This window comes from Excalfactoria chinensis, chromosome 27 (genome assembly GCF_039878825.1).
Source record: "Excalfactoria chinensis isolate bCotChi1 chromosome 27, bCotChi1.hap2, whole genome shotgun sequence".
Classification (NCBI taxonomy): domain Eukaryota; kingdom Metazoa; phylum Chordata; class Aves; order Galliformes; family Phasianidae; genus Excalfactoria; species Excalfactoria chinensis.
This window is the reverse complement of record NC_092851.1, coordinates 418,037-444,593: the sequence shown is the minus strand read 5'-3', so window position 1 is coordinate 444,593 and position 26,557 is coordinate 418,037. Positions and strand designations below refer to the sequence as shown.

Sequence of the window (26,557 nt, the reverse complement as noted above, 5' to 3'; positions counted from 1 at the left end):
CTTTGTAGGCACTCCCTATGGAGTCCTCCTAACCCAGCCGGCAACCTAACCTGTGAGCTCACATCCCTCGGAGGGGAGCATGCCGACTCCTCTGTGCCCTGCGTAGGACGTCTCCTCACGACTTACGGGTCCCCCATTTCACATACCTGGTCCGCCGATAGAGGGTCCTTGTCTGCTCCTGCAGTGATCAGATGAGGGAGGGGAGTCCTGCCGAGAAATCTCGGGGCGCGCCAAAGGCGTCCCCTTTCTCAGCTGGTCCTGCAGCCGAACAGAGGAGGTCCCATCTGTGGTGCCAAATTGACTTGCGGAATCAAACTCTATAATCCAGAGACTGGTTATAAAGCAGGGATGTTTATTGCAGCGTTGCGCAGCGCCGGGTGCAAGGGGGATAGCTCCTCCAAACTTGCACACCGTAAGGAGAAAAGGGTGTTACAGATATAGGTCAAGCTAATACATCATCAATAGTCTCCTCCCCAGTTTGATTACATATTCATTACATTCCCTATGGCCCCATTCCTCGCAACCCCATTCCCCCATTCCCTCTGACCCCATTCCCCGCGACCCTTGTCGTTGTTTTGGGATGACATTCTTCTTCTGTTTTCTTCTTGCTGTTATCTGCTGTTATAGTTCTCCCATGTCAGTGTCGTTGTGCCCGGGTGTATCTAATCCTTCTTCTTGTCAGAGGTCTCCGGACAATTCCTTCTTATCTTTATTGCCCTCTTCTCTGCTTTTCTTTTGACTAAGTGTCTGTAATTCCCCCTTTCTCTGTCCTCCCTTAACATAAACTATCTATCTGTAACGACCCTTTGCCTTAGTGAGGCCCCTTTTCCCTTCTGTAGCTAAATGTTCCCCTTTCAGCTACTATGGAGTCCTTCTTCACTATTCAGGGGTCCCACGGGCACAGCCCCGGGGTGGGGTTACGGGGACGGAGGGGTCCCGGTCCGGCCGCACTCACCGCCCGCCGCCCCGCACACGGCGCACAGCAGCAGCCCCAGCATCCCGCACAGACACAGCGCTGCGCTCCGGGAACCGACGCACCCCGCGCCGCTGCTTCGGCCGTTTGGGAGTTTGCCCCTTCCCGCACTCCCATTGGCTCCTCCGCCTCTGCCTCGCCAATAGTGGAACGGGAGCTTGTGTGACGTCACCGGGCGTTAGGCAGAATGCGCTCTTGCAGGTTGTGTAGCGAAACCGAAACCAACGGAGACACCACCCTGATCCCAAAAGCCCACGGAGACACCAAGAGAGGCTGCAGAGTGTCTTTAATGTCAGCACCACGGCTCAGGGTCGGGGATGGGGACACGCAGGGACAGCTGCTGACAGAAGGTGTCCATCAGATGCAGCCTGCGGGGACGTGGGCTGAGAGATGGGGTCACTCAGCCCTCACTGATGGCAGTGGGGACAGGGTCAGGTTGGGGACGCTGTTACCTGAAGGGCAGTTGTGACCAGGAAGCGGGGTGTAACCTGTTGTGGAAATAGGAGGGCGGTGAGTGGGGTTCTTATCCCATATCCATACAGCTGTACACACAGCCATAACTGAACTGCCAGCCTCACATGTGTTGGCTTCCAGAAATCAAGTATTTGCAATCAATTCAATGACTGGTAACTCCTCCGATGGCACTGATTGCCAGATGGCCCCTTAATGGCATCACACCTCACAGGAGGGGGAGGTGAGTAACACAGCTGTGGCATGCAGCTCCTGCTTCTCACACTGCTGCTGCATCAGTGCTGATAACTGCAAGGCAGGGCTGCACCCCTCCGTCCCCCATCGTTGGTGCCACATTTGGTCCAAAGAACCAGATGAATTCTGCTCCATCCCACCCCCACGTTTTCATTAAGTTACTTGAAAGGATTCAAGTCAAAAACAAAAGCAGACACAAACCAAACTCAAGAGCTGGCAGAACTCCAGGCTCCGTTAGAAAAGCATCACCCTGGGGTATCCAACCACAAAGAAAAGGTTTTAATTGTGTTATTTTCTATACTATAAGACTATGCAGTTCAACTGTCAATCATCTCATCAAGTTCAAGAAGGAGCTCATCCACATCCTTCCCTGGGTCCAAGCCAATTTCTGCTTCCAGGTTCCCTCCTGAGATTTCCCCCATGAACTTTTCCAAGTCATCTTCTACAGATAAGGGGGTCTTCCCAGCCCCAGTGGAGCTCAGCTGCTGCGCTTTGGCCACCGATTGGGAAGAAGCTGAAGCTGAACTCGAGTCCTCCGACTGCTCCACAGAGTCTGCTTGGCTTCCCAGCTGCAGTTCCAGGCTTGTTAGAACAAGAAGGAGAACAATCAGCACACAACATCTCTTAACTGGAGGTACTTATTATTCCTGTGTTGGATTTGGGCATTCTTGAGCCCAACCCCCTGATCCTTCCCACACACCAAAGAGTTTCTGGCTGATGGCAAGACAAAGTGCTTAAGCAAAAGAAGTTGTGCTCCTCACCTGCTGGGGGGTTTCTCTGTGCCAGGCTTGGTGAGCAGGCTGACCTCCGGCAGGGCTGGAGCAGCAGCCTGGCAAGAAGGAAGACAAAGTCAAGGATTCCTCAGGAGATCCTTCCTCTGCAGCGCTTCTCCTTCAGCACTGCTGAGCCTGAACCCAACACGGGGGGCCAAGGGGCTCCTGAAGGACGTCAACAACCACGGGAAGGCTGCAGAGCACCTCAGCTCTTTGCAACAACGCAGCAGGAATGGACCAATCCCTTCACGCCACACAGGAATCCCAGGGCTGCAGAGCATTGTGCACACACTGCCATTCAGCCAGCATCCTGCACACAGCCACTGCTTTGCAAGGAAACCTGCACAACCTTTCAGTTCTCCACCCTTTCTGCAGCACTTGCATCTCAGGCTGAGCCTGACCAGGACAGCACTGACGCTTCCTCCCCTCCTTACCAAAGCTGCTTTTTTAGCTGGAGGCTCCTCATCTTCAGTGCTACTCAGAGGCTTCCCAGCTGCCACAGCAGAGCGAGAGATCTCAGCAGCCTTCCGCTTCCGTGCTCGCTTCCTGGGGGTGCTGGCTTTGCCATCCCAAGGCTTCACACACACCTGGCACTTGGCTACAGGAAGAAGAGACAGCTGGTACCATTGTGCCTCCAGAGGACAAGGGAAACAGCCCTACAGCAGGAGAAAGCAACACACGGTCCCTCTAGACCTTTACCTTGGACTGGTTCTTCAGCAGCAGATGGCACAGCAGCCGGCACAGCAGCCACGTCCTCCTTCAGCTTCTCTGCTTCTCTCAGTTGCAGCTTCTCCTTTCTTGTCCCCTCAAGGCTCTTGGCTTGAGCCTTAGAATTTGGTGTACTCTGATCCGATTGCTAAAAAGAAATACAGCAAGTGCAAACTAAGAACAAACACCAGGGAGAGTGTATGAAGGAAACACTAAAACACTGTTTCAAACGTGTGCAATTAACAAAGGGGACTCACCTCTGCGGGTGCAGAGACAGCTTTGGGAGAAGCCCTGCTCTGCTCCACAGTCTTTTCCTCTTCTCTTCCAGGTGCTTTCAAACAAGGAGAAAGAAAATCCCTTGGTCAACAGCAAGCAGAGAAAGAAACCTGAGTGCCCGTGTTTCCTCCATCTGCTTATTTCCCCACATTCAATAACAAAGCACAGAAAGAGGAGACAGCAGCAGTCCAGACATTACCCCAGCATTTGGTAAGAAAGAGCCCAGGCGGTTCGAAGGCAACTCCATTTGCTTGACAGGGGCAGCACTTGAGCAGAGCAGACAGTAAAGCAGCTGGTTACCTGCTGGCTTTGTGATGCGCAGCAACTTCCTCCCTGCTGGGGCAGGCCCGGGCTGTGCTGCTGCTGCTGGCACCTTTTCCCCGCTCTGCTGCATCCGCAGGGCTTTCTCCTGCTTGATTTCTTCCAAGCTTTTCATACGCACTTCTTCCAATGCCTTGATTGGACGCGCTGGCTCTTCCAGTTTCACTTGGCCAGGCACAGATGGACAGACAAGTCTCCGCTTCTTGCGCTCACCCTCAGCTCTCTTCTCAGGCAGCAGCTCTTCTCCTTTTGGCTTCTCTTCTTCCAGCCCTTTGTGTTTCCTTTCAGCCAGGGCTTCCGACAAGGTTTGCATGGGAACTGCAGGGGAAGGCCTCAGCCCGGAGCTGGGATCCTCCACCTTACAGCACCCTTCTGCCTGGGGGGCAGCTGGGCTTTCTCCTCGCTGATGAGCTCTCTCAAGACGGATCTCTTCCAGAGTTTTCACGTGGATCTCCCCTGCTGGCTTGGCACCCTTCTCTGTCAGCAGCAAGAAAGGAGAAGCGCAAGGATGTCATACCTGCTTATCATCTGTCTGAGCACTAGTACGGCCCTGTCTCTCCTTCAGAGACTTCACGCCTTCAACTACAGAGCAGAACAAAGCAGGGATGCTGCAGCAATGCCAGCTCTGTGCTCCCGTTTCCAAACGGGGCAGGAAAAAGAAGTTCAGATCCCAGGGATGAAGAGCTCAGCAAGCACGCAAAGAGAACGCTGCCAGGAAAGAAGAAGCAGAAAGCCTAGAGAATCTGTGCAGCAAACACAGACGACCATTTACCTCTCCTTGCTGCTCTGCCAACCTCGATCCTCTTCCCCAGCCTTTCTGCAAGGCTGCGCTTCAGCGGAAGGCCGCTGACATCAGCTACAGAGAGAAAACAACAACATTCCTCAGCTCATTTCTTGGGAGAAAGGTTTCTACAACAGTCAACCACAAACTTGGTTTCTTCCAAGGGGATGTTCTCAGATTCACCTTTCAGCTGCTACACTTGTGTGCCACTTGGAGTCATCACAGACCCACCACACACTTTCCTCCCTCCTCCTTCAGCACTGCCCTCCCATTGACGTGCAGGCAGCCAAACAACAGCTCACAAGCAGCCCTTACCTACAGAGGATTTCCGTTTTCCAGGTTTCTCAGCAGGATTCAATCGAACCACGAGCTCCTGCCCTAAAACAAAGGAAAACAAAGGGCTTCTTTGACAGAAACCAGCAGCCAACAGAATGACTGTCCTGTCAGCTCATTGCCCACCCAACAAACAGACACCCAAAAGACACCACGTGGACAGCAGCACCAGCAGACTAACATGGCCCAACTACCTTGACTGTTATTGATCCCTTCCACTTAGGAGCCACCAAATGCAAACAAAGGTACTCAGCATTACCCGGCTTTGCAGACAGCGTCACAGTTCTGACCACTGTCCGCACCTTCTCCTCTGGCACAGGAACAGCCCGAGATTGGAGCGGATGAGCAGGAACTCCTGAAGGCCCTTCTGATCCAAGGGAACAAACAGACAGTGTTTACAACCAGGAAAAGAAAAGCCACTGCCAACAACAAAAACCAACCTGACAGAACCGTCACAAAGACCAAAGCGCATTTGTTACTCATCGCTGTCCAAGATGCAACAACCACTGCACGTCCATAAGAGAGGTGACCGATTGGCCTCCAATTTGCTCTTGCAGTTCCCATCTAGAAGAGCAGCCGTCTGGATCTCAAACACCACGTTGCATGCTGAAGTAGCTCGATACCCCCAGCTAAAAATCCAAGTCTATCTCTCATGTAGCTCCCAGCCACCAGCAACTGCTGCTCCAAAAGCAGCAGTGCAAGATCAAGGTTCCCTTCTGTGAACGGCTCTATTCCCCAACACAGTGCCAGCTATCTGGCTATGATCAGAAGGATCACAAAGTAGGGCACGTGAACTCACCGCTTGGTTGTTTTCTTTTGTCCTTTTGTTTCTTCCCTTTGGTTCCTTCAGGTGTTTTGATTCCAGCATTCAAAGTGTCATCTGGGAACACAGAGCAGTGAATGAGACTGAGGGACAGAGGCACACGCTGAGGACCACAGCTCTGCAAACTGCCTCCTGCTCAGAAGCAGCCATAAGAAACCCTGTCAGCAACCCTACGTTCTGTTGTGTTTGTGCAATGAATTGCTTTGGAGTGAATTGGCAAGTTCTTCTGATTCATCCTGGAATACCTTGTTTGGTATCAGCATTCGATTTCCCAGTGGAAATGATCTGCAATCCATCCTGCTTTTCTTCAGCTGGTTGCTGGACAGCTGGTTTTGTTTCTTCTCCCTTCTCAGCAAGCTGGTCTGGAGAGGGAAAGAAACAATCAGCCTCTTCAGTTACGCAGTAGGAATTCAATCAGATTTCCCACCTTTATGCAGCTCATACAATGACACTTCAGCCCACAGTTCATATTCTTAAGGACAAACCTCAGTGATTACAGATGGGTTCCTTATTTCAACAGCCGTACTTACCTGGTAAACCCACAGAAGCAGTCTAAGATTCCAACCATAAGATCAAAAGCCACATTCAGGATCCAAAGCAGCAGCAACCACACTCACCATCAGCATCACCATCTGCAGCATTGATTCCAGCTGCAGGATGTGCAGGGCTTGGGACATTCTCGGAGTTGTCCCCTTCCATCACTGCCCTCAACTGTGGAGAGGGATTGGACTGCACGGAAAGCTTGCTCTGCTGCAGTGTTGGCTGAGCTGCCTTCAGATCGTCGCCTGCAGACACTGCTGGACTTGGCAGCGCAGCTACAGGAAGGAAAGGATCATCAGGAATGGAAAACTTGGATCCTAAGTGAACTCTCAGAAGCACCCAAAGTTCAGCTGGGCACCCATCTATCAGCTCAGCATGAACGTTCCCTGGCACTCTTGACCACACTACACCCACCTGTGAGCAATAGAGTTCATCTTTCGTCCCTAACCAAGACCAACTCACTTTGGCTGGGTGGTAAGAAAAGCCCATTGAGGTGCCGTCCCTTGGTGTGATGAAAGGCACAGTTGGATTTCTGGCAGCCTCCTGGCTGGTTCTCCCAGTAGCAGGGAATCTCACTGCGTTTTTTCTGAGGACGGAAAGGAAGAAAAGCTGCTGGTCATGCGGACCTCAGATTTGCAAAGGGAGACTGAGCTGCAGATGATGCCAGTGAGCAGACTGCCACAAAGCAGCACTCCAACACCACTCTGAAGCGTGCGCAGGCTGGGAGCACCGGGCTCACTCAGCTTTCCTAGCATGCTGTGGGTGAGGACACCAGTTGAGAAGGGCTTCAACTAACACACCTTGCAGAATGCCTGTCTGATGCATGTGCTTCTTTAGCAGCTGTGGAGAGAACACTGTTGGGATCTACTACAGGAATGTCCTGCTCTGATTTACCAATGCCATTCAGCACTCTTCCCTCTGCTTCCTCCCAGCCCCCTCTTCACAATAGGAACCATCCTCCTTTCAAAGCCAATGAACCTAATCTGCACAAGCCCATTCAGCCCAGCTAAAGCAATGAGAAGTGGGTCTGGTGATGAACTCTGAGCAGCCAACACTCACCTGGATCTTCATGTGCCTGAACCTGCAGACCTTCCTGAAGCAGCGGCCCTCCTTCCACAGCGTGCAGATGGTTTCATTGCCCAAAGCAGCTTCACAGTGCCGGAAGCGACAGTTGTCTCCCTGGAACCCAATGGAAACACAGAGAGGAAAATGCAATAGTACAACCTGAGAACTGGCCGTGCTTTGAGCTCATTTGTAGCCAGTTGCCCTGTTGCTCAATGCAATGAGTTATTCAGTTTGCCCAAGATCAGTAATGCTTCTACCTATTCCACCCCGTCCTCTGAACTGAAGAACTGAAAGAAATGAAGGGAACAACCCAAGCAGACCTTGTTACAAGTGGAATAGAAGTAGAAATAGCAATCCTCTCCGTTCTTCGACATGCTGGACGAGCTCCCAGAAGCAGTTCTGCTCTCGGGGATCTCTGTGCAGCTCTTCCTCTGCTCTCTCAAAGAGCTGGCTCGTGCTTCCTTGCACTGAGCGTCTTCTACTGCCTTGATCAGCAAAATCTTCTGTTGAGAAGGAACCCTGAGCAAAACAGCAACAAGCAGAAAAGAATGAGGAATGCCCACCCATCTTCCCAGCTTTCTCCTGTTCGATCCATCAGTCTCTCAGGAGCAGTTGTTTCCAAACATTGCCCTCCTCAACACTGGTCAAACTAGAGGAACATCAGCCTGACTCAGCACGGAGCCCCTGGGGGCGCACGGCTGCAAGGCCTCCAATGGAGCCCCTCCAACTGGATGGCAAAGTTTCCTTCCCTCCTCCAATCCCGATAGAAATGCTGCCTTGTTACCTTTAGTACCTTCCCATCAGATTCCTCTCTGGCACATTCCTATGCTCCTAACAACCTCAGTGCTGCCCAGCACAGACGCCGGGCACCAACACGGCTCTGGACTCTGCACCGTGGAACACCCACCCAGCTCAGCACTTCTGTTCTGCTCACAATGGGAAGGGTTCTGGAATCGGGAGCATCAAGTGCACTAGAAATACCTCACGTCCCTCCGTTCCTTACGAGCCCTTCCCTTTGGAAACAAGAGAACCCCAGACACATCTGTTAGCACAGCAGCCCAAATGCTAACCAGAAACCAAGCACGGAGCCCTGAGAGCTGTGCACAGGGAGTAACTCCGCAGCACTCGGCACATCTCTTTGCACTTTGCTTCCCATTTGGAAAGACTGTCTTTCTGCACCAGAATGCCAGTTCAGTTTTCGTGTCGTGAGATTTCAAGCTTTTTCTGGGCAAAAGAATTCCAGCTACACTGAGGTCACAGCAGCTGGGGGCTCAGTGCACACACACCAGTGCTGCCATCAGCTCAACCCTTGCCTAAAGAAGACTGCACAAAGCAAGCATCCCATTGCTTTTGCAGCTTGCCTTCCTGAGCACCAAGCAGCACCATCTATTCTCTGCTCTCACTTTCCAGTTTGCTGACCTGCCTTTGTCCTGCAGAGAACTGCAAGAAGGGATGGGGATTTATTTGTGTGCTTCAACTAACATGCTAGAGGAAGATGAGCACATTTACTCAGCTGTATTTCTTTTGAATCATAGAATCATAGAATTACTCTGGTTGGAAAAGACCTTGAAGATCATGAAGTCCAACCGCAGCCCAACCAGTAGCCGATCTCTTAAAAAACAACCACGAAACATCACCACAACAACAAACCTCTGCTAAATCATATCCCTGAGCACCACATCCAAACAGCTCTTAAACACATCCAGGGATGGCGATTCAACCACCTCCCTGGGGAGCCCATTCCAGTCCCTAACCATGTGTATCCCATTCCAGTCCATAACCATGTGTATCCCATTCCAGTCCCTAACCATGTGTATCCCATTCCAGTCCCTAACCATGTGTATCCCATTCCAGTACCTAACCATGTGTATCCCATTCCAGTCCCTAACCATGTGTATCCCATTCCAGTCCCTAACCATGTGTATCCCATTCCAGTACCTAACCACCCTTTCTGTAAAGAAGTTCTTTCTAATATCCAACCTAAACTTGCCCTGGCGCAACTTGAGGCCATTTCCCCTCGTCCTGTCACTTGTCACTAGTGAGAAGAGACCTGCCCCACTCTCACTGTAAGAACCTTTCAGGTACTGGCAGACGGCAATAAGGTCTCCCCTCAGCCTCCTCTTCCTCAGACTAAACAGCCCCAGCTTCCTTAGTCTCTCCTCGTAGGGCTGATTCTCCAAGCCCTTAATGAGCCTCGTTGCCCTTCTCTGGACCTGCTCCAGTACCTCCATGTCCTTCTTGTGCTGAGGTGCCCAAAACTGGACACAGTACTCGAGGTGAGGCCTCACCAATGCTGAGTACAGGGGCAGGATGACTTCCTTAGTCCTGCTCACCATTCCTGATACAAGCCAGGATGCCATTGGCCCTCTTGGCCACCTGGGCACACTGCTGGCGCATATTCAGCCGACTGTCCATCAGCACACCAAGGTCCCTTTCCGTCAGGCAGCTTTCCAGCCACACCTCCCCAAGCGTGTAGGGTTGCCTGGGGTTGTTATGACCAAAATGCAGGACCCGACACTTTGCCCTGTTGAAACTCATTCCATTAACCTTGGCCCATCGATCAAGTCTATCCAGGTCTCTCTGTAGTGCCCCTCTCCCCTCAGGCAGATCAACACTCCCTCCCAGCTTAGTGTCGTCTGCGAACTTACTGAGGGTGCACTCAATCCCCTCATCCAAATCATCAATGAAGATGTTAAACAGAAGCGGCCCAAGCACCGAGCCCTGGGGGACGCCACTTGTGACCGGCCGCCAACTGGATTCCACTCCATTGACCACAACTCTCTGGGCCTGGCCATCCAACCAGTTCTTCACCCAGCGGAGCGTGCGCCCATCCAAACCACGGGCAGCCAGCTTCTCTACCAGAATGTGATGGGGGACAGTGTCAAAGGCCTTACTGAAGTCCAGGTAGACCACGTCGACAGCCTTTCCCTCATCTACTAAGCGGGTCACCTTGTCATAGAATGAAATCAGGTTAGTCAGGCAGGATCTACCATTCATAAATCCATGCTGACTAGGCCCGATCCCTTGGCTGACCTTTAGTTGATCCATGATGATACCTGAGATTATCCTTTCCATAACCTTCCCAGGCACCGAGGTGAGACTGATGGGCCTGTAGCTGCCAGGATCATCTTTCCGGCCCATTTTGAAGATGGGCGTCACATTCGCCAGCCTCCAATCCACCGGGACATCCCCAGTCAGCCAAGACTGCTGAAAAATGATGGACAGTGGTTTGGCGACCACATCCGCCAACTCCCTCAGAACTCTAGGGTGCAACCCATCCGGCCCCATGGACTTATAAACATTCAGCTTTCGAAGTAGGTCCAGAACCATCTCATCACGGATCACGCGAGGCTCTTTTGGTTCCCCCTTCCCATCTACCAGTGTAGGGGGCTGCGTTCCCAGGGAGTTACAAGCGTAACTATTGAAGACCGAGGCAAAGAAGGTATTAAGTACCTCCACTTTTGAATTAAGTGGAGATGTTTTGTAGAGGAGCGGGTTGGGATGTGGGTGTGGGCAGCTCAGCCTCAGTGCGTGGTTGGTTATGGAAGCTGGGTGTCAGCCCAGTTGGGTGGGGTTACGCAGGGAAGCTGGGAGGAGCACCAAGGAGACCACATTGCAGCACACAGAGATGGCTATTGGGAGAACCAGATTTGATCCAGGATGGGGAGCAGGCAGCCATCAGCATGGGGTCACAGAGGGGAGATGATGAACTGTGGGGGTATACATGGGGGCAGTGAGCAGCAGAGGAAGGGGAAGAGGAGAGAGCAGTGGGTCCTCAGTAATCTGAGCAGCCAAACCAGGCCAAGGTCCGCTCACCCACCCCATCCCCAAGCACAGCACAGAGCAGGATGCAGGCAGGCTGAGCACAAAACAGCCCAACACTTTGTTTCACTGGAAGCCGTGCAGGCAACACATAACAGCATAGGAAGGAGAGCACCTGCAGCCTCACATCGCAGCGCCCCCTCACCTGTTCTCCCCAGCTCTGCCTCCTGTTCTCTATGTAACTCCGCAGCCACTGCACACAGGTTTCCTCCAGGTAATGTTTCCATCCCTCAGCATCACCACCTTCCTCCCACTTCCTCTTGATGGGAACTGCCTCTGGAACCGCCGCAGTGAACGTCATCGTGTCTGTCGAAGGCAATGAAGTCTCTCCCATCATAGCCATACTGATAATAACCCTGGCTGGTGCCGTCCCCGAGGATGTCACATCCAAACATTCATTGCGCCGTGTGAGGCCCTGAAACACAGCCAGGAAGGGAGTGAGGGGCCCCTCCAGCACCAGGGGTCCCACTGTAGTGGGGATGGGGTTGGGGTCCCCCCGGGTCGCAGCACCCCGAGCTCGGTGGGGCTGTGACGGGCAGCCCCGGGATGGAGCCGCCGGTGGGACCAGCCCTGGAGGGTGCGGGCGGCACTGCGCCATGGAGCCCCATCCCACAGCACGGAGCCGCGGTGCCGGCCGTGCTCACCGCCGCTCTGGTTGTAGCGCCGTGCTGTAATGACCAGGTTCCCGCGGTGAATCTGCTCATTGCCCTGTGCGATCTCCGTCTGCCCATCCCAGTACTGCTGGTCCATGTTGGCCGCCATCCACTCGGTGCGGGGCACGAACCTCCGCGCGGTGCTGTCGTAGTGCACGAAGATTTCGCCGTCCACGTACCGCACAGACACGAACCAGGGCAGCCCGGGGCCGGGATCCGTCATTGCGGTATCAAAGTACCGCATGGAGTGGATTTCTGTGGGGACAGAGCGCAGCAGGGACGTGAACCACGGAGGTGGGGGGGCCGGGGGACCACGAAGGGCGGGACGGCCGAGAGGGGCGGGTACGGCGCCGTGAACCACGGAGGGGGGTCCGGGGATCGCAGAGGGGAGGGGGGGGGGATCACGGAGAGGGACCGGTCCGGCCGCACTCACCGCCCGCCGTCCCAGACGCGCCGCACAGCAGCCCCAGCATCCCGCACAGCATCCACAGCACGTCGCACAGCCCCAGAGCTGCACTCCGGAAACTACCACAACCCGCACCGCTTCTACAGCTGGCTGAGACTTCCTGGCCCCTCCCTGCACTCATCACCCCATTTCATTGGCATAGTGTGGGCAGGGCTGTCCCGTCGCCCACCATCATGGGAGTTGTTAGGACTGCCCCTATGTGGCTTCCATTCCCGTATGTTCTGGCTCATCTCAAGGCAGAAACTAGTATCCAGCTTCCATAGTGACTGGGGCTGTGTGCTTCTTATCGATTGGTATTGCTTTGTAACCTGTTATACTGCAAATGGTGTGACATCATGGGAGAATTTCTAGCATTTCCAGTGCAGTCTCAGGAATTAGAATTATTAGGCATTATCCAGGTTATTGGGTGCTTCTATTTTAAGTATAGATAAAATGTAAATCAAATTGGATCTAATGGAACCAATGCTGGAATCTATGGGAATAATCATTCAATGCATTAGTAATGCTCACTTATTATTAGCTATCAATTAGCCTGTTCTTAATCAGAGAAGTCAAAGCCTGGAACACATTTGGCACATTTGCTACTACTAATGATTCTATCTGACATGCAACTTCATAAACCTGTACGACCATTCATTACCTGTTAGTTTCAAAGGCATGGCTGTGAGCACTCTGCAAGTATTTGCTGCACAAATTCTAGTGATCATTCCAATCGATAGATCAGAGTATGCAAAAGTTGAAGGCTGTTTTCTCATCAGTTACAGATAACACAGAATGGGAACCTTAGAGATTTATTTCCAGGTTGCAGTAAAAACGTTTCTGAATCGCTGAGAACTGGGTTTTCTCTTGATGGGGAGCTGTGGGTTAAAATTGGTACAAAACTCCAGCAGATTTCTATTGCTAAAGACAGAACGGCTGCTCAACTCTTGTCTCTTTGCTACTAAATAATGGAAGGGCTTCATCAAATTCGACAAGGAAGAATGTCTTCAAACTGTTCCTGCCTGGATTCAACCCAAGTCTCATTCCCCCCCTCCGACTCCCCCACCACAAACCACTCTGCTGTTCCACTTTCCACCCCCGATGCTATTTTGGGTCTGGCAATACTTCAGGCCCAGGCACAGAGGGACAGGCAATGCCTTGATCAAATTCATACTGTGGTGTTACGTGTTATCTGTCAGACACGTGACACTAATTCGTCTAATGCCTCACTTGTTTTAGTTACACAGGAGCTGCCCAGCCCTGCATTCAGTTTCTTGGCCCCATCCCACAGCACGGAGCCGCGGTGCCGGCCGTGCTCACCGCTGTTCTGCTTGTAGCGCGGTGAATCTGCTCATTGCTCTGTGCGATCCGGGTGTTCCTGTCCCAGTACTCGGGATCCACAGCTCCAGCTGCCTTCATCCACTCGGTGCGGGGCACGAACCTCCGCGCGGTGCTGTCGTAGTGCACGAAGATTTCGCCGTCCACGTACCGCACAGACACGAACCAGGGCAGCCCGGGGCCGGGATCCGTCATCGCGGTGTGGATGTACCGCAGGGAATGGAGCTCTGCGGGGCCGGAGCGCAGCGGGAGCCGCGGGTGGGGGTCCGCACCATCATCTTTTTGGGACTCTCCGGTCCCTTCCCGCACTCCCATTGGCTCCTCCGCCTCCGTCTCGCCAGTGGCGATCGGGAACGTGCGTGACATCATCGGGCGCTAGGCAGAATGCGCTCCCGCAGGTAGGGCAGAGACAGCTACAATGCGGACACGGAGAGGCACTGAAGGCGCGTTGTTGAACCTGAAGGCTAGAGGTCAGCGCGCTCGGACAAGCAGCCACACAGCAATATGGTTACATATAGCAGCGTCCATTTATTGCCCAAAAAGCCATACTTTTATAGCAGACAGACGAGGGCGTCCAAAAATCACACACACTAATTGGAGGAAAGCTACTGCAATAACAACCCTAAAAGCCCCCTTCAAAGCCATGAGCCATTCATTCCTTTCCTAGAGGTGTCCGTGGTTCTCATACTGTTTATCCTGCTCCACAGCTGTTGCTCTGTCAAGTCCTATTCTTGATCCATGGCTGCTGCTCTGTGAATTTCTTCTTGTATTACAACACCACTGAGTGCCACCAGAGCTGGGGGTGGGACGCAGAAGAGGGAATAAAGCCGCGTGTTTGTAGCCGGGCGGTGAGTCCCGGTGATGTAAGAAGCGCAGGGAGAGGGAGGGACGCCCAGCACCACAAGCAGGAAGAGCTGAGCTCCCAACAACAACAAACGGGGGGAAGAAAAGAACCAGAAGAGAGCTGGAGGGCAGCAAACAATAATTTATTTGGGTGTGGGGTACAATATGGTCGGCTCATGGAGCCGGAGGGGACACAGCACGGACACGAGAGCACAGGGAAGGGTGGGAGGAGGGATGTGGAGTGGGTAAGGTTGTGGGTGAGGACTGGAAAGGCAGCAGGATGGGGGGGGTACGGTAAGTGCTGCAGAACAAACACGTGGTGGGTATATGTAGGAACAGCTGGGAGGAGAACCGAGGAGATCACATTCCAGCTCACAGGGATGGCTATTGGGAAAGACAGGATGGGGAGCAGGCAGCCATCAGCATGGGGTCACAGAGGGGAGGTGATGAGGGATGGGGGGATACATGAAGGCTGGGAGCAGCAGGAGGAGCAGAATAGGAGAGGGCAGCGGGTACTCAGCACAGAGCAGAATGCAGGCAGGCTGAGCACAGAACAACTCAACACTTTATTTCACAAGAAGCTGCACAGGCAAAGCAGAACAGCATAGGAAGCAGAGGGAGATGTGAGAGGTTGAGAGAATGGGGCTGTGTTCATCACCAATCCCAAGTGCTTGTGTGGCCAGTTGGCTCCTTGCAGGCTGTAGCACAGCACTCAGATGGTTTGGTTACTCCCTGTGGGGATGAGAAGAGATGGTGTCCCATAGGGCCGTGTTCACATCCCAACCATTTGCTATGGGCATCTCCCTGCAGAGTCCCAGTGCAGCCCAGCCCTGGTGCAGCACCACAAGGAGCACAGGGACCCCTTCCAACACCCAGCCCCACACCACACCTGTGCATGAGCTGCTGGATCCACCTTCCTGAACTGTAAGAGAAGAAGAGCCATGAGCCCCAGCCCTGTGCTCACTGTGGGGCATGGAGCAGCCCCGAGCAACAGGAAGGGGAACCCTGGGAGAAAGTGGGGACCCCAACGCTGCCCTGGCACCAGGCAGAGGTGGGGGACAGCGCTGCCCTCATCACTCACTGGGAGCCACGTTGTAGCCTTTCTCCTGCAGACAGAGAGATGCATCAGCACAGGTTCACATCACAGCCAGGCTGGGAGCTCCTGAGGGAGCCACAAATCCCCCAAGTCCCCACCACGTCTCCACTTTTACCTGCATGGTGTCTGTAGATCATGAATCCAACACCAGCCATGATGGCTATGACCACAATGGCAACGACCACCCCCACCACGATGGGCACCAAGCTGGACTGTGGCCGCTCTGGGGAAAGGCAGGGCCGTCAGCAGGGGAAGGGGCAGCCCGGAGCCCCCCAGCCCCACATCCCCTCACTCACCCCACGAGTAGAGGCCGGGCTGGGGCAGGCTGGCGTGCTCCACGCGGCACTGGTACTTGTCCCCGTCCCCCGGCAGAGCCTCGATGGTGACCCAGGTGTGGTAGGTGCCGTCGCTGTTGGGCACGATGCCCCCCGAGTGGGTGTCCTGGCCCAGCACCGCGCCGTCCTTCACCCAGCTGACGGCGATGGGCCGCGGGTAGAAGCCGTGAGCGCGGCAGGACAAGGTCAGGATCCCGTCGGCCTCCTTCCCCCACACTCGCACCTCGGGTTGCTCTGAAGGTGGGCGGCAGTGAGGGCCGGGCTGAAATCCCCACGCTGAGCCCCCGCCCCACCTACAGCCTGACATCGCAGCCCCCCCCTCACCTGTCCTCCCCAGCTCTGCCTTCCTGTTCTCTATGTAACTCCGCAGCCGCTGCGGACAGGTTTCCAACAGATAATGTTTCCATCCCTCAGCATCACCACCTTCCTCCCACTTCCTCTTGATGGGAATTGCCTCTGGAACCACCGCAGTGAATGTCATCGTGTCTTTGTCGAAGGCAATGAAGTCTCTCCCATCATAGGCCTCCCGATAATACCCCTGGGTGGTGCCATCCTCGAGGATGTCACATCCGAACATCCATTGCACCGTGTGAGACCCTGAAACACAGCCAGGGGTTGAGGGGCTCCTCCGGCTCCAGGGGTCCCACTGTAGTGGGAATGGGTTTTGGGTCCCCCCGGGTCGCAGCACCCCGAGCTCGGTGGGGCTGTGACGGGCAGCCACGGGGCGGTGCCGCCGGGCAGGACCAGCCCTGGGGGGTGCGGGCGGCACTGCGCCATGGAGCCCCATCCCACAGCACGGAGCCGCGGTGCCGGCCGTGCTCACCGCCGCTCTGGTTGTAAAGCTGTGCTACATTGCCCAGGCTCACGCGGTTATTCTGCTCATTGCTCTGTGCGATCTCCGACTGCTCATCCCAGTACTGCTGGTCCATGTTGGCCACCATCCACTCGGTGCGGGGCACGCACATCTGCGCGGTGCTGTTGTAGTGCACGAAGATTTTGCCGTCCACGTACCCCACAGACACGAACCAGGGCAGCCCGGGGCCGGGATCCGTCATTGCGGTATCAAAGTGCCGCAGGGAATGGAGCTCTGCGGGGCCGGAGCGCAGCGGGGCCGTGAGCCGCGGGTGGGGGTCCCACGGGCACAGCCCCGGGGTGGGGTTACGGGGACGGAGGGGTCCCGGTCCGGCCGCACTCACCGCCCGCCGCCCCGCACACGGCGCACAGCAGCAGCCCCAGCATCCCGCACAGCCACATCGTTGCGCTCCGGGAACTGACGCTCCTTCAGCTCTTTGGGACTTCCCGGACCCTCCCCGCACTCCCATTGGCTCCTCCGCCTCCGTTTCGCCAATGGTGAACGGGAGCGTGCGTGACGTCACCGGGCGCCAGGCAGAATGAGCTCCCGCAGGTTGTGAAGCGAAACCGAAACCCATGTGGAGACACCACCTTGATCCCAAAAGTCCACGGAGACACCAAGAGAGGCTGCAGAGTGTCTTTAATGGCAGCACTACGGCTCAGGGTCGGGGATGGGGACACGCAGGGACAGCTGGTGACAGAAGGTGTCCATCAGATGCTGCCTGCGGGGACGTGGGCTGAGAGATGGGGTCACTCAGCCCTCACTGATGGCAGTGGGGACAGGGTCAGGTTGGGGACGCTGTTACCTGAAGGGTAGTTGTGACCAGGAAGCGGGGTGTAACCTGTTGGGGAAATAGGAGGGGGGTGAGTGAGGTTCTTATCCCATAACGACCTACAGAGACCCCTTAGAGATCCATAAGGACACAGAGACCAATAGTGGGACACGCAGACACCCCACACCAACCCATAGGAACCAACAGAGATCCCAGACAGACCCATAAGAACCCGTAGAGAAAAGAAAGATCCACAACAAGCCATAGAGACCCATAGGAACCCCACAGAGACCCCCATAGAGGTCCATGGAGTCCTTCAGTGTCCCTCCCAAGCACCTACCTGGGCAGGAAGTTGGGACCGCCAGTAGTAGACACACAGGTGGTGTACAATGAGAACCTCTTCAGGGGGCAATAAAAGTTTACAGCACACAGCAATGGTGTAACAGGGTGACAGTGGGACAGCGTGAGAATGGAGATGGGGGAAATGTGGGACATGGGGAGCTGCAGTGGGGGAGGCCAGTGGTGACCAGCTGTACACACAGCCATAACTGAACTGCCAGCCTCACATGTGTTGGCTTCCAGAAATCAAGTATCTACAATCAGCTCAATGACTGATAACTCCTCCGATGGCAGCGACTGCCTGAGGGACCCTTAATGGCATCACACATCACAATAGTGGGAGCGGGGGGAGAAAGTAACGCAGCTTGTGTCCTGCAGCTCCTGCTTCTCTCACTGCTGCTGCATCACTGCTGATAACTGCTTGCTCCTCTTGCTGCCCAAAGGAGCCAACCAGGAGCAGGGAATGGATGCACAGGACCTCAACTCTGAGCAGCAGGAGAACTCAGCACAATGGAATGCAGTCTGCCCATTTGGTTGACCAGTTCAGCTGTGATTTAAGACTCATTGTGAAGCCTCCTTTAGAAAAGCATCACTCTGGGGTATCCAACCACAAAGAAAAGGTTTTATTGTGTTATTTTATATACTATAAGACTATGCAGTTCAACTGTCAATCATCTCATCAAGTTCAAGAAGGAGCTCATCCACATCCTTCCCTGGGTCCAAGCCAATTTCTGCTTCCAGGTTCCCTCCTGAGATTTCCCCCATGAACTTTTCCAAGTCATCTTCTACAGATAAGGGGGTCTTCCCAGCCCCAGTGGAGCTCAGCTGCTGCGCTTTGGCCACAGATTGGGAAGAAGCTGAAGCTGAACTCGAGTCCTCCGACTGCTCCACAGAGTCTGCTTGGCTTCCCAGCTGCAGTTCCAGGCTTGTTAGAACAAGGAGGAGAACAATCAGCACACAACATCTCTTAACTGGAGGTACTTATTATTCCTGTGTTGGATTTGGGCATTCTTGAGCCCAACCCCCTGATCCTTCCCACACACCAAAGAGTTTCTGGCTGACGGCAAGACAAAGTGCTTAAGCAAAAGAAGTTGTGCTCCTCACCTGCTGGGGGGTTTCTCTGTGCCAGGCTTGGTGAGCAGGCTGACCTCCGGCAGGGCTGGAGCAGCAGCCTGGCAAGAAGGAAGACAAAGTCAAGGATTCCTCAGGAGATCCTTCCTCTGCAGCGCTTCTCCTTCAGCACTGCTGAGCCTGAACCCAACACGGGGGGCCAAGGGGCTCCTGAAGGACGTCAACAACCACGGGAAGGCTGCAGAGCACCTCAGCTCTTTGCAACAACGCAGCAGGAATGGACCAATCCCTTCACGCCACACAGGAATCCCAGGGCTGCAGAGCATTGTGCACACACTGCCATTCAGCCAGCATCCTGCACACAGCCACTGCTTTGCAAGGAAACCTGCACAACCTTTCAGTTCTCCACCCTTTCTGCAGCACTTGCATCTCAGGCTGAGCCTGACCAGGACAGCACTGACGCTTCCTCCCCTCCTTACCAAAGCTGCTTTTTTAGCTGGAGGCTCCTCATCTTCAGTGCTACTCAGGGCTTTCTCCTGCTTGATTTCTTCCAAGCTTTTCATACGCACTTCTTCCAATGCCTTGGTTGGACGCGCTGGCTCTTCCAGTTTCACTTGGCCAGGCACAGATGGACGGACAAGTCTCCGCTTCTTGCGCTCACCCTCAGCTCTCTTCTCAGGCAGCAGCTCTTCTCCTTTTGGCTTCTCTGCTTCCAGCCCTTTGTGTTTCCTTTCAGCCAGGGCTTCCCACAAGGTTTGCATGGGAACTGCAGGGGAAGGCCTCAGCCCGGAGCTGGGATCCTCCACCTTACAGCACCCTTCTGCCTGGGGGGCAGCTGGGCTTTCTCCTCGCTGATGAGCTCTCTCAAGACGGATCTCTTCCAGAGTTTTCACGTGGATCTCCCCTGCTGGCTTGGCACCCTTCTCTGTCAGCAGCAAGAAAGGAGAAGCGCAAGGATGTCATACCTGCTTATGATCTGTCTGAGCACTAGTACGGCTCTGTCTCTCCTTCAGAGACTTCACGCCTTCAACTACAGAGCAGAACAAAGCAGGGGTGCTGCATCAATGCCAGCTCTGTGCTCACGTTTCCAAACGGGGCATGAAAAAGAAGTTCAGATCCTAGGGATGAAGAGCTCAGCAAGCACGCAAAGAGAACGCTGCCAGGAAAGAAGAAGCAGAAAGCCTAGAGAATCTGTGCAGCAAACACAGACGACCATTTACCTCTCCTTGCTGCTCTGTCAACCTCGATCCTCTTCCCCAGCCTTTCTGCAAGGCTGCGCTTCAGCGGAAGGCCGCTGACATCAGCTACAGAGAGAAAACAACAACATTCCTCAGCTCATTTCTTGGGAGAAAGGTTTCTACAACAGTCAACCACAAACTTGGTTTCTTCCAAGGGGATGTTCTCAGATTCACCTTTCAGCTGCTACACTTGGGTGCCACTTGGAGTCATCACAGACCCACCACACACTTTCCTCCCTCCTCCTTCAGCACTGCCCTCCCATTGACGTGCAGGCAGCCAAACAACAGCTCACAAGCAGCCCTTACCTACAGAGGATTTCCGTTTTCCAGGTTTCTCAGCAAGATTCAATTGAACCACGAGCTCCTGCCCTAAAACAAAGGAAAAGAAAGGGCTTCTATGACAGAATCCAACATGTCCCAAGTACCTTGACTGTTATTGATCCCTTCCACTTAGGAGCCACCAAATGCAAACAAAGGTACTCAGCATTACCCTGCTTTGCAGACAGCGTCACAGTTCTGACCACTGTCCGCACCTTCTCCTCTGGCACAGGAACAGCCCGAGATTGGAGCGGATGAGCAGGAACTCCTGAAGGCCCTTCTGATCCAAGGGAACAAACAGACAGTGTTTACAACCAGGAAAAGAAAAGCCACTGCCAACAACAAAAACCAACCTGACAGAACCGTCACAAAGACCAAAGCGCATTTGTTACTCATCGCTGTCCAATACGCAACAACCACTGCACGTCAATAAGAGAGGTGACTAATTGGCCTCCAATTTGCTCTTGCAGTTCCCATCTAGAAGAGCAGCTGTCTGGATCTCAAACACCACGTTGCATGCTGAAGTAGCTCGATACCCCCAGCTAAAAATCCAAGTCTATCTCTCATGTAGCTCCCAGCCACCAGCAACTGCTGCTCCAAAACCAGCAGTGCAAGATCAAGGTTCCCTTCTGTGAACGGCTCTATTCCCCAACACAGTGCCAGCTATCTGGCTCTGATCAGAAGGATCACAAAGTAGGGCACATGAACTCACCGCTTGGTTGTTTTCTTTTGTCCTTTAGTTTCTTCCCTTTGGTTCCTTCAGGTGTTTTGATTCCAGCATTCAAAGTCTCATCTGGGAACACAGAGCAGTGAATGAGACTGAGGGACAGAGGCACACGCTGAGGACCACAGCTCTGCAAACTGCCTCCTGCTCAGAAGCAGCCATAAGATACCCTGTCAGCAACCCTACGTTCTGTTGTGTTTGTGCAATGAATTGCTTTGGAGTGAATTGGCAAGTTCTTCTGATTCATCCTGGAATACCTTGTTTGGTATCAGCATTCGATTTCCCAGTGGAAATGATCTGCAATCCATCCTGCTTTTCTTCAGCTGGTTGCTGGACAGCTGGTTTTGTTTCTTCTCCCTTCTCAGCAAGCTGGTCTGGAGAGGGAAAGAAACAATCAGCCTCTTCACTTACGCAGTAGGAATTCAACCAGATTTCCCACCTGTATGGAGCTCATACAATGACACTTCAGACCACAGTTCATATTCTTAAGGACAAACCTAGTGATTACAGATGGGTTCCTTATTTCAACAGCCGTACTTACCTGGTAAACCCACAGAAGCAGTCTAAGATTCCAACCATAACATCAAAAGCCACAATCAAGATCCAAAGCAGCAACAACCACACTCACCATGAGCATCACCATCTGCAGCATTGATTCCAGCTGCAGGATGTGTAGGGCTTGGGACATTCTCGGAGTTGTCCCCTTCCATCACTGCCCTCAACTGTGGAGAGGGATTGGACTGCACGGAAAGCTTGCTCTGCTGCAGTGTTGGCTGAGCTGCCTTCAGATCGTCGCCTGCAGACTCTGCTGGACTTGGCAGCGCAGCTACAGGAAGGAAAGGATCATCAGGAATGGAAAACTTGCATCCTAACCTTACAAGCACTGCACAAACATGGCAAGCAAGGCTGAAAACCCGCACAGATCAATGCTGAGTCTCCAGTTGCCCATCCACCCGGCTACTCTGGGAACAAAGAAATCCCCCCCTACACAACATTCATCTCCCTGTCACCCAGTCAAAGCTTCATTGCAGGCAAACAACCTGCAAGGCAAAGGCCACAGGAGCAGAGAGAAGCCGAGCAGGCAAGACAAAACTGAACTCTCAGAAGCACCCACAGTTCAGCTGGGCACCCATCTATCAGCTCACCATGAACGTTCCCTGGCACTCTTGACCACACTACACCCACCTGTGAGCAATAGAGTTCATCTTTCGTCCCTAACCAAGACCAACTCACTTTGGCTGGGTGGTAAGAAAAGCCCATTGAGGTGCCGTCCCTTGGTGTGATGAAAGGCACAGTTGGATTTCTGGCAGCCTCCTGGCTGGTTCTCCCAGTAGCAGGGAATCTCACTGCGTTTTTTCTGAGGACGGAAAGGAAGAAAAGCTGCTGGTCATGCGGACCTCAGATTTGCAAAGGGAGACTGAGCTGCAGATGATGCCAGTGAGCAGACTGCCACAAAGCAGCACTCCAACACCACTCTGAAGCGTGCGCAGGCTGGGAGCACCGGGCTCACTCAGCTTTCCTAGCATGCTGTGGGTGAGGACACCAGTTGAGAAGGGCTTCAACTAACACACCTTGCAGAATGCCTGTCTGATGCATGTGCTTCTTTAGCAGCTGTGGAGAGAACACTGTTGGGATCTACTACAGGAATGTCCTGCTCTGATTTACCAATGCCATTGAGCTCTCTTCCCTCTGCTTCCTCCCAGCCCCCTCTTCACAATAGGAACCATCCTCATCTCAATGCAAATGAACCTAATCTGTACAAGCCCATTCAGCCCAGCTAAAGCAATGAGAAGTGGGTTTGGTGATGAACTCTGAGCAGCCAACACTCACCTGGATCTTCATGTGCCTGAACCTGCAGACCTTCCTGAAGCAGCGGCCCTCCTTCCACAGCGTGCAGATGGTTTCATTGCCCAAAGCAGCTTCACAGTGCCGGAAGCGACAGTTGTCTCCCTGGAACCCAATGGAAACACAGAGAGGAAAATGCAATAGTACAACCTGAGAACTGGCCGTGCTTTGAGCTCATTTGTAGCCAGTTGCCCTATTGCACAATGCAATGAGTTATTCAGTTTGCCCAAGATCAGTGATGCTTCTACCTATTGCACCCCGTCGTCTGAACTGAAGACCTGAAAGGAAGAGAAAGGAAGGATAGAACCCAAGCAGACCTTGTTACAAGTGGAATAGAAGTAGAAATAGCAATCCTCTCCGTTCTTCGACATGCTGGACGAGCTCCCAGAAGCAGTTCTGCTCTCGGGGATCTCTGTGCAGCTCTTCCTCTGCTCTCTCAAAGAGCTGGCTCGTGCTTCCTTGCACTGAGCGTCTTCTACTGCCTTGATCAGTGCAATCTTCTGTTGAAAAGGAACCCTGAGCAAAACAGCAACAAGCAGAAAAGAATGAGGAATGCCCACCCATCTTCCCAGCTTTCTCCTGCTCGTTCCATCAGTCTCTCAGGAGCAGTTGTTTCCAAACACTGTCCTCCTCAACACTGGTCAAACTAGAGGAACATCAGCCTGACTCAGCACGGAGCCCCTGGGGGCGCACGGCTGCAAGGCCTCCAATGGAGCCCCTCCAACTGGATGGCAAAGTTTCCTTCCCTCCTCCAATCCCGATAGAAATGCTGCCTTGTTACCTTTAGTTCCTTCCCATCAGATTCCTCTCTGGCACATTCCTATGCTCCTAACAACCTCAGTGCTGCCCAGCACAGACGCCGGGCACCAACACGGCTCTGGACTCTGCACCGTGGAACACCCACCCAGCTCAGCACTTCTGTTCTGCTCACAATGGGAAGGGTTCTGGAATCGGGAGCATCAAGTGCACTAGAAATACCTCACGTCCCTCCGTTCCTTACGAGCCCTTCCCTTTGGAAACAAGAGAACCCCAGACACATCTGTTAGCACAGCAGCCCAAATGCTAACCAGAAACCAAGCACGGAGCCCTGAGAGCTGTGCACAGGGAGTAACTCCGCAGCACTCGGCACATCTCTTTGCACTTTGCTTCCCATTTGGAAAGACTGTCTTTCTGCACCAGAATGCCAGTTCAGTTTTCGTGTCGTGAGATTTCAAGCTTGTTCTGGGCAAAAGAATTCCAGCTACACTGAGGTCACAGCAGCTGGGGGCTCAGTGCACACACACCAGTGCTGCCATCAGCTCAACCCTTGCCTAAAGAAGACTGCACAAAGCAAGCATCCCATTGCTTTTGCAGCTTGCCTTCCTGAGCACCAAGCAGCACCATCTATTCTCTGCTCTCACTTTCCAGTGTGCTGACCTGCCTTTGTCCTGCAGAGAACTGCAAGAAGGGATGGGGATTTATTTGTGTGCTTCAACTAACATGCTAGAGGAAGACGACCACATTTACCCAGCTGTATTTCTTTTGAATTAAGTGGAGATGTTTTGTAGAGGAGCGGGTTGGGATGTGGGTGTGGGCAGCTCAGCCTCAGTGCGTGGTTGGTTATGGAAGCTGGGTGTCAGCCCAGTTGGGTGGGGATATGCAGGGAAGCTGGGAGGAGCACCAAGGAGACCACATTGCAGCACACAGAGATGGCTATTGGGAAAACCAGATCTGATCCAGAATGGGGAGCAGGCAGCCATCAGCATGGAGTCACAGAGGGGAGATGAAGAACAATGGGGGGATACATGGGGGCAGAGAGCAACAGGGGAAGGGGAAGAGGAGAGAGCAGTGGGTCCTCAGTACTCTGAGCAGCCAAACCAGGCCAAGGTCCGCTCACCCACCCCATCCCCAAGCACAGCACAGAGCAGGATGCAGGCAGGCTGAGCACAAAACAGCCCAACACTTTGTTTCACTGGAAGCCGTGCGGGCAACACATAACAGCATAGGAAGGAGAGCACCTGCAGCCTCACATCGCAGCGCCCCCTCACCTGCTGTCCCCAGCTCTGCCTCCTGTTCTCTATGTAACTCCGCAGCCACTGCACACAGGTTTCCTCCAGGTAATGTTTCCATCCCTCAGCATAACCACCTTCCTCCCACTTCCTCTTGATGGGAACTGCCTCTGGAACCACCGCAGTGAACGTCATCGTGTCTTTGTCGAAGGCAATACCATCATAGCCATACTGATGATACCCCCAGATGGTGCCATCCTCGAGGATGTCACAGCCAGCCATCCCTTGCACCGTGTGGGACCCTGAAACACAGCCGGGCAGGGGGTGAGGGACTCCTCCGGTTCCAGGGGTCCCACTGTAGTGGGGATGGGGTTGGGGTCCCCCCGGGTCGCAGCACCCCGAGCTCGGTGGGGCTGTGACGGGCAGCCCCGGGACGGTGCCGCCGGGCAGGACCAGCCCTGGGGGGTGCGGGCGGCACTGCGCCATGGAGCCCCATCCCACAGCACGGAGCCGCGGTGCCGGCCGTGCTCACCGCCGCTCTGGTTGTAGCGCCGTGCTACAGTGACCAGGCTGACGCGGTTATTCTGCTCACTGCTCTGTGCGATCCGGGTGTTCGTCTCCCAGTACTCGGGATCCACAGCTCCAGCTGCCTTCATCCACTCGGTGCGGGGCACGAACCTCCGCGCGGTGCTGTCGTAGTGCACGAAGGTTTCGCCGTCCACGTACCGCACAGACACGAACCAGGGCAGCCCGGGGCCGGGATCCGTCATCGCCGTTTCAAAGTACCGCAGGGAATGGAGCTCTGCGGGGCCGGAGCGCAGCGGGGCCGTGAGCCGCGGGTGGGGGTCCCACGGGCACAGCCCCGGGGTGGGGTTACGGGGACGGAGGGGTCCCGGTCCGGCCGCACTCACCGCCCGCCGCCCCGCACACGGCGCACAGCAGCAGCCCCAGCATCCCGCACAGCCACAGCGCCGCGCTCCGGGAACCGACGCACCTTCGGCCGTTTGGGAGTTTTCCCCTCCCCGCACTCCCATTGGCTCTTCCGCCTCCGGCTCACCAATGGTGAACGGGAGCGTTCGTGACGTCACCGGGCGCCAGGCAGAACGCGCTCCCGGAGGTAGGAAGTGAAAGCGTCGGTGCGGAGACGACGGGAGCGTTGCAGAGCGCACCGCAGCACACTGGGGGCATCCCGGGCTGTGTCCCCCCTCGGGCTGTTGTCATGGTTTTGCAGTGCTGTAATTTTGCTATCAGTATTGCACATCATAACATCATGTTAAGCATGGATCATTTGGACGAATCTGCTGCTCACAGAAGAAGACTGAATGTCCCAGGGATCACCACGGTCAGTCATATGACACGGACTCTATATAATCTCACTTCAGTGCTGGACTCGCTCTCTTGGATCCTGCCAGCCATGGGGGAGTGTGTGAGAGCGTTCCAGCCGTTCCGCCTGGAGTTATCAAGGTTGGAAAAGACTCATCCAGTCCAACCATCACCGATACTTCCCAGCTAAATCATATCCCTCAACACAGCATCCAAACGTTTCTTGAACACCCCCATGGTCGGTGACTCCACCACC

At 54.1% G+C, this 26,557-nt stretch overlaps 4 protein-coding genes across 4 annotated transcripts; all 4 read right to left on the bottom strand.

The window, feature by feature from the left end:
• Positions 1–1,936: 1,936 nt before the first annotated feature.
• Positions 1,937–11,535, bottom strand: LOC140263084 (zinc finger CCCH domain-containing protein 11A-like). Its single transcript, XM_072357827.1, has 16 exons — positions 11,266–11,535; positions 7,619–7,817; positions 7,293–7,412; positions 6,696–6,819; positions 6,305–6,508; positions 5,939–6,055; positions 5,670–5,750; positions 5,130–5,237; positions 4,853–4,915; positions 4,529–4,612; positions 3,736–4,233; positions 3,417–3,490; positions 3,151–3,307; positions 2,886–3,049; positions 2,440–2,507; positions 1,937–2,260 (listed from the first exon to the last, which is right to left on the bottom strand). The coding sequence occupies exons 2-16, from the start codon at positions 7,670–7,672 to the stop codon at positions 1,996–1,998; spliced, it is 2,181 nt and encodes a 726-aa protein (XP_072213928.1). The 5' UTR covers positions 7,673–7,817; positions 11,266–11,535; the 3' UTR covers positions 1,937–1,995.
• Positions 11,536–14,060: 2,525 nt separating this feature from the next.
• LOC140263064 (class I histocompatibility antigen, F10 alpha chain-like) lies at positions 14,061–17,121 on the bottom strand. The gene is made up of 8 exons (XM_072357802.1): positions 17,027–17,121; positions 16,654–16,917; positions 16,155–16,427; positions 15,792–16,064; positions 15,611–15,718; positions 15,481–15,505; positions 15,289–15,321; positions 14,061–15,131 (listed from the first exon to the last, which is right to left on the bottom strand). The coding sequence occupies exons 1-8, from the start codon at positions 17,082–17,084 to the stop codon at positions 15,125–15,127; spliced, it is 1,041 nt and encodes a 346-aa protein (XP_072213903.1). The 5' UTR covers positions 17,085–17,121; the 3' UTR covers positions 14,061–15,124.
• A 1,333-nt stretch (positions 17,122–18,454) lies between these two features.
• LOC140263008 (zinc finger CCCH domain-containing protein 11A-like) lies at positions 18,455–25,984 on the bottom strand. The gene is made up of 15 exons (XM_072357741.1): positions 25,890–25,984; positions 25,511–25,780; positions 25,018–25,280; positions 23,308–23,506; positions 22,976–23,095; positions 22,379–22,502; positions 21,768–21,971; positions 21,403–21,519; positions 21,134–21,214; positions 20,594–20,701; positions 20,410–20,472; positions 20,086–20,169; positions 19,345–19,790; positions 18,899–18,966; positions 18,455–18,719 (listed from the first exon to the last, which is right to left on the bottom strand). Exons 4-15 carry the CDS (start codon positions 23,359–23,361, stop codon positions 18,455–18,457), a joined length of 1,734 nt encoding a protein of 577 aa, XP_072213842.1. The 5' UTR covers positions 23,362–23,506; positions 25,018–25,280; positions 25,511–25,780; positions 25,890–25,984.
• On the bottom strand, positions 23,959–25,748 carry LOC140263007 (class I histocompatibility antigen, F10 alpha chain-like). Its single transcript, XM_072357740.1, has 3 exons — positions 25,511–25,748; positions 25,018–25,280; positions 23,959–24,000 (listed from the first exon to the last, which is right to left on the bottom strand). The coding sequence occupies exons 1-3, from the start codon at positions 25,746–25,748 to the stop codon at positions 23,959–23,961; spliced, it is 543 nt and encodes a 180-aa protein (XP_072213841.1).
• Positions 25,985–26,557: the final 573 nt, after the last annotated feature.